General features: G+C 48.2%; 1 protein-coding gene across 2 annotated transcripts; it reads right to left on the bottom strand.

Moving 5' to 3' along the window:
- Nucleotides 1-4,162: 4,162 nt before the first annotated feature.
- On the bottom strand, nt 4,163-6,010 carry LOC123134621 (1-aminocyclopropane-1-carboxylate oxidase 3). 2 transcript variants are annotated; one of them, XM_044553837.1, is made up of 3 exons: nt 5,795-6,010; nt 5,454-5,676; nt 4,163-5,024 (listed from the first exon to the last, which is right to left on the bottom strand). In XM_044553837.1, exons 2-3 carry the CDS (start codon nt 5,651-5,653, stop codon nt 4,397-4,399), a joined length of 828 nt encoding a protein of 275 aa, XP_044409772.1. In that variant the 5' UTR covers nt 5,654-5,676; nt 5,795-6,010; the 3' UTR covers nt 4,163-4,396. The 2 variants fall into 2 exon arrangements, with proteins under 2 accessions (XP_044409772.1, XP_044409773.1); XM_044553838.1 differs by having other exon boundaries at nt 5,761-6,010.
- Between the last annotated feature and the right edge of the window lie 3,657 nt (nt 6,011-9,667).

Raw genomic sequence — 9,667 nt, forward strand, 5'->3', positions numbered from 1 at the left:
TGTTGTCTCAAAAAAAGGAAAAACGTAACTAGAACGAATTTCTTCGCTTGTTTCTATAACAAGATCGCCTACAAAGCAAAATGCTTAGCCGCGATTCCCTCCGGATTAGATTAATTGTTCCTCTTGTGAACAAGCCCGGCAGCTTCGTCCTGTATTATTTGTGTGCCAAATGCTAACACTTGCATGTTATGGTAGTGGCCGAATAACTTTGCCGTCTTACAGGCGCATCCAAATAATATTTGCATATGTGCTCCTGTTAACTTCTTGGCGGGAATTCCAGATAGGGATCGAGAAAGTAATTAAGTAGTAGTAGCACGTGATGACAACAATAGAATTTTGGCATCCGCACCATTGAAGCATATGCAATATCTTTTTGTTAAACAGTTGCAACAAATTGTTTATAGCAGAAGATGATTGGAAGTGATCCGATCATGAGACGTCGGCTACATGCATTAACACATGACCACTTTGTCGACGGCTGTGTGCATCGTTTGATACAGAGGCGGGGGTAATCCCTTTTTGAAAAAAAAAGCTGCAAGTTTTCAGCCGGCCATGACCAACTAGACCTCACCAGGAATAAGAATCTGAACGTTTGGCAATTGTAACTTAAGAAAACATTTAAAATGAAGTCCAAACGAAACCGAACGAGCAAGATATATAGGTGGCCAGTCTCATCATCTGATCCCTGTACCAACCAGCCTAAGATTCTCGACGTCTCTCTTTTTTTGGAAACAAATCAGCCCTTCCGATGTTCGAACTCAGAGAAATTCTATAATCTCATGCTACTGTCATTGATCAATCCTCGGGGAAAGCTGGAAGAGAGACAGCCAAAGGGAGAAGAGCACTACGTGCGCCTCTAAAAGAAGGGAGAGGGGATGAGATAAATGGCGGATCGGCGGCCCATGCACCATTCGTAGTAGGACCGTTCCTCACGAGGGGCTCAAGAAAATTCTCAGAGGACCCAAAGGGCCAATGGACGTCAGTTGCATGATCCAAGTACCCCGACCCATCCATGAATGCGTGAGTGAGTGAGATGATGGTTGTGTGGGTATGACTGATACGATGTCCTTTTGTCATGGAATACTGTAGCGTTCACGTGCACGAAATGACGGTCATGCCTGTGCACTCCATGCGCTTAACGACTCTTGCTATACACACGATTTTTTCGGACGATTCTAAGACGACAGGTTAAATCAGCCACACATGCATATGATTGACTTTGCAAGGGCCGCTGGATTGTTTGATCGTCCGCAGGTCGGCCAGCACATGTCGTCCATGGAGCAATTTCGATGCGCTTAACAGCTACTACCTCGTTTATTGGTCCTCTGGTATTTTGTGTTAAATTTTGATCATAGAATAAACTAAGTAAACAATAATGTATGTTAGCAAAAATTATATCTTTGGATTCGTATTTGAACATAGTTTTTTGTGATATTATTTTTAGTTACATGTATTAACATATTGTTAGTTAAATCTAAAATCAAAGTTTGGCACAAAATGCTAAGGGGATCAATAAATCAGGACAGAAGTAGTAGTAGTAAAATATGAGATTTATTCTTTTTTAAAATAAACACTAATTTATTGGCTCATCTATTATTTTATTTTTTTGCATGGTGGCTCATGTATTAATTAAGCATAACAGAATCGACTAGATAGAGTCGAAATACAACACCTCCTACCAAAGCACATGTATTATTCTTTTATCGAGACAAGGAATTTACTTGGGCGTGCTTTCTCTTGTGTATGCCTACTGTGTCGATAAACCATAACAGTTTTATAGGATATGAAACAAAAAAGGAGTGGTCGGGATCTCCAAAGTTGATCTTCAAATTGGGCACTGTGTTTGTTCGCAAACTGGTATGGACCAGTGCACGGACAGTGCTGCGGGAACTGGCCATCCAAAATTGCTCGCGTACATTTTAAAACAAAGTTGAATAAACTGGATAAATTCTATCAAGCTTTCAGCATAGTTTTGACATAATTCACATAAAACGGAAGATAATTCAACCGTTTAACTAAAAACAAAAACAAAATTAGGTGCGCTAGGTGCACCTAATCTCATGTGCACTAGGTGCCTGAGGCCCCCGCCTTCGCGGTGTCCAGATAGTTAGCTCTGAACCCCATGGGCACAGGGTAGGCTGCCCATGTGCACATTAGGCGATGAGATATTTGTAATTTGCAGTAGTAGGTGTGGGGTGGCTGGTATATGACTATAGCATGTTTTGACACCTTCATTCGAGCACCTAGCCCCTCTTAGTAGTGTGTTTCTCCTATGACTCAAATAAAGCAAAAACCAAAGCTTCGAGTCAGAAAACCATGTCTTTTTATCCTTTTTGAAGTGGGGGTTCAACCATCTTAATAAAACCTACGAGGAACCAATAAACTAGGATAAACTTTTAGCACCTGTCATTTGTACCACTAACCACATTATCATCTCGCCGAAAAACTATTTAGAGATAAATTTACTTTCAAAGCGCCATAGCCTCCAACGCCACACACTAAATATATACATTTTCCTTAGAGGAGCTAAAAGCATATGTTAAATAGACATTAAGGTCATTGTGGAAAGAAAAGAAAAGGTAAACAACCCATGCTTTTGTGTTGATGCCACAGCTCATGACGGGTTTTCGCAGCGCAACAGCCAATCGGTAGGGATTGCAATATGAAATCAATCCTCGCGTCTCCCCAAGGGCCTAGCGTTGGAGATGTGCTAATGCTCTCATAGGGAGCTCCGATTCCACACTCTATACTAGAACGTGCACCCTGTGAGCGGGCGTAGGCTAGCCGAGTATCGCTTCATCCTTCTCCTATTTGATAGCAAGAAGACAATTTTTTATGTACGGTTCGACAAGTTTCTTAATTATGGAAAAGTTATGTCTAATATAAAATTACTAAGGAAAAAATAGAAGTCATATGTTGCCAAACAAATATCATATAATCAAAATATGTCTGGCCCAATTTTTTTAAATTACGAATATAAAAAATGTTCACAATTTCAATTATTTCCTTGAATTTAAAACCTCTCGGAGATTTTAAATAGTGTGCAAAAAAAATATTTATAATTTTGAAAGATGTTTATAATTTTTAAAAAATTGTTTTGTGGTTTCAAGAGTTTCATAGTTTTTAATTATGTTTGTGAATTTAGAATAAGTATTCACAAATTTGAAAGCATGTTGATGAATTTGAACACTATTTACATTTTTTTAAAAATATTTGTGAATTATAGAGAAAAAATAAAAAAAATAAAAAAATGTTCACGGGTTTTGAGGAAAATGTTCGTAATTTTTTGTATGTTCGTGAGTTTGATTGAAAAATGTGCCTGAAACTTATACAGAATGTTGTGTGTCCAAAAATGTTGTGTATTAGACAAGGGTTTTGCTTTATAATACCATCTCTAAAAAATAAAAGGGATAATTTTTTATTTACTATTAATTAACTTGTAAACTAAATTAAATCGTGTTGACCTCATCAATTTATATGTGGTCATGCCATTAGGTGCTAGCGCAGTGGCGCTTGGTGGGCTTGCCTTGGTTGATCAAGTGAACATGGATTGGCTCAAATGATGGGACATGCAACACCATCTTATGTCATGTGTGATCAGGGAAGGCGATGATGTATCCCTACCAAAATGGAGCCTCACCTCAGGGTTCCTAACCCTACCCGCCGCTGCTAAAGTTTTCCTACGCGTTGTTGTTTAGTCTCATTTTTCTTAGGATTTTGTTCCCTGTTGACATCGACAAGGTGGTTGGGCGATGGCATTTCGAATGGTCTCTCCGGTCCCTCCCAATCCTGATGATGTCTGATCCAACGCCGGAGAAGGCCTAGAGTTTGTGTCCACAAATATGATGGCGCCCTCCGGATCTTGGCACTTGATGTGTCTTTCAAGAAGAGCTATTGACTAGCGATTGGTACGACGACTAGGACATCTTATTTGTGTTGTTTTGTGGGATGGTCTGGTTCCTCCAACACTATGAACTGGTGGTGATGGATGCAAGCATGTATTGCATGGGGCGATGCTCCAACCGATGCTTGTTTAACTACTTGTAGATCATCTCAATAGTATGGCTATTGAGGTTTTCAAAGCATGGTATGTCGAGTATGTTTGTAGGTGTTGATGTCCTTTACTGAATGAATGGTTTTAATCACCACATGGCACATGTGGTAAACAATCAAAAGTTGATGCATACCTTTGAATTAAAAGGAATGTGAGCTGAAACATAGTACCCTTTAGAAAAGCAAATAAGAAAAATATCTAGGGCATGCAGAGCGATGCCACCAGAGATAACATTACACGCATAATATCTTACAGTACACACCACAACACAAGTCTGAAAATACTTTTGTCTGAGTACTGGCACGTACGAGCACATGCACTTATGCGCGCACAGTCCACTAGTCACGCGGTGGCGATGGGCGCGGCGTCCGCCTTCATGGCCTCGAAGCGCGGCTCCTTGGACTCGAACTTGTGGCGCAAGTACAGGTTCATGTAGTCCTCGAACACGAACCTCGGGTACACGGCGCTCCCGGCGCGCTCAGCCTCCTCCTCCGACAGCTCCTCGACGAGTGCCGGGGCAGGGAAAATGACGGCATCGGCGCCGGGGTTGTAGAATGACGCGAGGGACATGCGGTTGCCGTCGGGGCGGGTGAGCACGCGGTGCATCACGCTCTTGTACCGCCCGTTGGTGATCACCTCCAGCTGGTCGCCGATGTTGACGACGATGGCGTGGCGCATGGGCGACACATCCACCCATGCCCCGTCCTTCAGGAGCTGGAGCCCGCTCACCTGGTCGTCCTGGAACAGCAGGATCACGCCGCCGGCGTCGGTGTGCGCGCGAAGGCCGTCGACCAGGTCAGGCCGCGGGCACGGCGGGTAGCTGCTGACCTTGGTGCCGAACGTGGGGCCCCTGGACCCGGCAAAGGCCCGCTTTAGGTAGCCCAGCTCCAGGCCCAGGTTCTCGCACAGAAGGTCCAGCACCTTCTCCGCCAGCTTCTCGATCTCCGACGCGAATTCCTTCATCACTTGCCTGCAACGACGACACGATTGCCTCAAAAAGAAAAGAAAAATGCAACGACGACACGAAAAAGGCAGCTCTTGTTATGAGACAAACACAAGTGTCACTTGCTAAAAAAAGTGATTCCCGTCGTGTTGGTTACTACTGTTCTTAATTAGGATTCTGATGTGCCCAAGCAATCTTATCTGCTGGAATTTTTTTAGCTGCATGCTGCGTCAGGAATGACTTTGTGTACAAGGCGAAATGTTCGGTCAATAATAGGCTGCTTCGGCAGTAAAAAGCAAAGCAAGCAGGCAACAAAAAGCACACTGGAGTTGAATCTGCAACTAGATAATTTCTGTCGAAGCTGGTGATATATATCCCTTGGTCTCTTATGTTATTATACTTAGTGATCTAAGTCGCCGTAGTTAATTAATTAAGTAATCCCGCGTGCGTGCGTACCTGTAGTGGTGGTCGAGGTTGGGCAGGTCGGCGAGGTTGGAGGAGGGAAGGTGGCGGACGAAGAAGGTGCTCTCCCAGTCCACGTCCTTCACGTCGGCGCCCTTCTCGCCGGCCTCCAGCGTCCGCGCCGCGAACTCCTTGAACTGCTGCTCCCAGCACGCCGCGTAGTGCGCCTTGCTCACCCGCTCCACCTCGTCCATCAGCTCGTGCGAGATGCCAGCAGCTGCACACATATACAGTCAGTTAATCATGTCCAGAAAATACATCAAGAATCATCAAGCACTACGTTCATAAATCACTCTGCTACAAGAGAATTCTATGTGTGTGGGGGGCAGTGGCACCTCGAAGAAGCCCCAGTTCTCGCAGGCGTCGCCGATGACCCCCATGGCGGCGCCCCTCTCCTCGGTCTCCAGCTTCTCCATGTTGATCACCGGGAAGCTCAAGGAGGCGGCAGCATTAGCAGGAATTGCCATCGCTCTCGATCTGGTGTCTTTCTCCGTCGTTCTACTCACTCTCCCTATCTGTATGTGTGCTTGTCCTGGTAAGCTGAAGCACTGAGTGTGTGTGCGCTCTGAGGCCGGCGTGAGCGCCCAATTTATAGGCGCGCGAGAGAAGGCTATGACCTAGCCGGGGACATACTACGAGATTACGACACAGCTTACATGCTACTTCCTCGTTCCAAAATAAATGACTCAACATTATACTAACTACGAAGGGAGTATGTGATTACTTAGAGTACCTCCGGCCACGTACCCAACAGGCCCCTAAGCCGTCTTTTAGCGCCGACGCCCAAAAAACGGCTCAGTCACGTCCTAAGAGTCCGTTTTTCGTCGGTTCGGGCCGAAACTGGCGCGGCGGACCCAGGCCGAACCCGGCGCGCTGGGGGAACCGGGGAAACCGATTTTGACGCGTACGAGAATGGGCCCGCCGAGTCAGCAACACGTCGCTTCGTCGTCCTCATCGCCTCGATTCCTGCGGGAATCAACGCCAAGGCTGCCGTACTACCGTGCCGGTCAGCCTCCATTGATGCCTCACGGCGTTGTAGTGAAGGCGCCGCGACGCGCGTCCCGCCCGCTCGCGCCACGCGTCGCCCGGCATGTAGATTCTCACCGCCCATCTTCGGCTATAAAAGCTGACCTCCCCGCCGGTGAACACAACTCGTCTTCTCTCGCCTCGACTCACCACAGAATCAACTCTTCCCCCTCTTCCCCGTCGACGAGCAATGTCTGAGCGATACTCCGGCGACGCTGCGGCGGCGAACGGTTTCGGCCGCCGCCATCTCCACAAGCCCGAGGCGCGCCTCCTTTACGAGGCCGACTATCTAGCGCCCCAAGACATGCGAGTGTCGGGCACGTGGAAGTTGAGCGCCGGCGGTGTCCCGGTACCCCCGGTGCCCACCGGGGCTGAACGGCGGGCCGAGATCACCTGCATTCGCTCGTCGCTGCCGGAGGCGAAGCGAAACAAGCCGAGGTACACCACCAACAGCCACACGCTGCGGACGATGTACTTTGAGTGCCGCCGCGAAGAGCAAATCGCCTCTACCAACAGCACCGTCCCCCGCGGCCGATACAACACCGACGGGCGGCGCGAATGGTGGGGCGTGCCCGACCGCACCCTCGAGGCCGTCCTCGACTACATCGAGACCGGCAACACGGCATGCCTCGGGTACCCGGCGCGCCCGTCCTTCTCTCGCCGTTGTGGTAGCTCCTGGAGGCCGCGACGAATGGGGTCAGCGACCTCCTCGTCGTCGGGCTCTAGTTTGCTCTCCTCCGGGTCACCGGCGCTACGCCCCATCAAGCCGGAGCCGCAGGAGACGCCACTTGGGCGCCGCTCCCACAGCGGCGCCCTTGTCATCAATGTGGGTGGCTGCCCCTCCCCGCGCTCCCTCCGCCTAGTCCGGCCGAAGACCGAGGCGGGGTTGCCCCCCGAGCTTGCGGCGATAGCCGTCGTCGACGAGACCACCCTCAAGTGGGTGAAGGAGGAATACGTCCGCGAGCAGGTGGCGCGCCTGCGCCGGGCCTACGAGGAAATCAAGGCCCCGCGCCACGGTCGCGAGGAGGGTGGCGTCGGCGTCCTCGTCAGCGACGAGGAGGATGCGCCCGGGCCGCCCAACCCCCCGCGCGTCGGCGTCCCTGGTCAGGGGTGCAGCCGGGATGGCGGCGGCTCCAACACACAGGGCGACGGCGACGACGGCGACGATGACGAAGACGGCGGCGACTACACCCGGTTCTACAACCTCCTCGGCATGTAGAAGGTAGGCGGCGGCTGCGGCGTAGTAGGGCTATGGGTAGTTCCTTTGTTTTCTGTTTCTTTTTACAAATTTGAATGAAAAATCGCGGAGTTTTTTTTTTGCCAAATTCGGATCGAATCGCCGAGTTTACGCCGAGTTGGGGGCGACGCGGGGGCGACGACTGGGTATGCAATCATCCCCACGCCTATAGTACGCGCCGGCTCGACCCTAGATGGCGCTTTTCCGGCGTCTTCGGAGGCCGAACGACTGAAGATACTATTAGCAGCGTGCGTGCCGCAACTTCGTGTAGCTTACTCTAACCAAGTTGTCCCCAAGAATGTCGCTTCTTGCTAATATATGCCCTGGAGACGCCGGCGTGGCAAGATCTCAGTCGACTGAAGTGATATACTAGTACTCCCTCCGTCCAAAATAAGTGACTCAATTTTACACTAACTTTACTCCCTTCGTTCTAAAATAAGTGACTCAACTTTACACTAACTGAACTCAATTTGGACTATTAGACATAACTAAGTCTCAGTCGACTAAGACTTAGCTGCTCCATAAATACCTAACCTAAGTGGACGAGTAGTGTTGGCGAACTCTGTGACGTACGGATGGAGTTGACAATGACAGACGTTAGGCCTACACCTGATGGAGACGGAGCAGTATGCTATGTAGCTAACCTAAGTAGTGTTGATAAACTCTATGAAGTACGGATGGAGTTGTCTCCCACTTTAGAGGCTGGTAATGACAGAGATTAGGCGTAGTACACCTGACCTGACCCAGGCCACATGTGGTGGAGTTCTGCTGTCAACAAATATATGGCACTCCTCCAACTTTACATCGATCACTTTTGACTGCTGCTGTCCGGGGACACCGGTCGATTGTGTCTGAAACATGGCACGTAACTCGATCTATCCATGGATGGATAAGCAGCTAGAGCCTAGTAACTTCGAGTGCTTACCCGATGTCCTACTCAGCAACAGCCAGCAGCAGTAGCTAAATGGCATGTAGATCACTTATTGTCCAGACTCCTGTGTGCCGGTCGACACAAAGCAGGAATGGGAGCACAGCACTCCTGTACGCATCAAAGCTGCATAGTGCTTTGCAGCTGGACGACCAGACCCCGGCCATGTACGAGCTCGACCCATGGATGGACAGGTCGAGCTAACCTCTTCTCCATCAAGTGTCCACCCCTGTCCCTTCTCCCTAGTGTAACCTTTCCTTTCTCCTTTCTCCCTTACTAGAGCATGACGCGCGCTTTGCCGCGCCTATTCTTCAGTCTAGGGTTAAGTCCCCTATATTTATTTCGTATGCGGTTTACTTCAATTGTTTGGCTCGATGTGTGGAATTGTCATTTAGTTGTGTTATATAGCAGTGGCAATTATGTTTAAACTTTTTTATAAAAGTATCCCTCTAGCGAAATTAATGAACAATTGTTGTGTGAGCTTCGTTCAATACGCCCGAGCTTAATTTCTTGCCCAACGGTTATTGCACAGAATATTAGAAAAATGAAAGAATAGAATGGTAAATCTATAATCATAGTTCCACTCTGGTTGGATGCAAGAGAGTAAATTGCTAATTTTCTACATGTTTTCCATCGACTCCTTGCTTCGAATGTAAGCACGCGAGGCCTCGTCGGTGGTGAAGTACGTGCCGAGCCAGAAGCGCTGTCCCTCATCATAGAACTCCATGCCGAAGTTGCTGGACGGCTTTGCCCGCACGCCGAAGAGTAAATTTCTTTTGTGTCCGACCCTGTCATGGAGCAACAACCAAAAAAATACTAACCCTGTCATGGAGCAACAACCAAAAAAATATTTTGTGTCTGACCCTGCAAACACCATTCCATAACCATTTGAGAATGATGTGTGCATATGTTCCTGTCCTTAGGCAATTATACATTTTAATTGATGAATACCTTTTGTTATTGCATGGACCTATCCATGTATCTAGTGCTTGATTATTGGTGCGCTGGCCAATGTAG

The sequence above is a fragment of the Triticum aestivum genome, chromosome 6B (assembly GCF_018294505.1).
Source record: "Triticum aestivum cultivar Chinese Spring chromosome 6B, IWGSC CS RefSeq v2.1, whole genome shotgun sequence".
Classification (NCBI taxonomy): Eukaryota; Viridiplantae; Streptophyta; class Magnoliopsida; order Poales; family Poaceae; genus Triticum; species Triticum aestivum.

Excerpts from the sequence above, each read along its gene's own strand:
- LOC123134621 (XM_044553838.1), bottom strand. The coding sequence starts at position 5,926 with ATGGCAATTCCTGCTAATGCTGCCGCCTCCTTGAGCTTCCCGGTGATC. Across the intron at positions 5,677-5,760 it reads CACACACATAGAATTCTCTT|CTGCTGGCATCTCGCACGAG; the intron begins GTAGCAGAGTGA and ends ATATGTGTGCAG. Across the intron at positions 5,025-5,453 it reads AACCTCGACCACCACTACAG|GCAAGTGATGAAGGAATTCG; the intron begins GTACGCACGCAC and ends TCGTCGTTGCAG.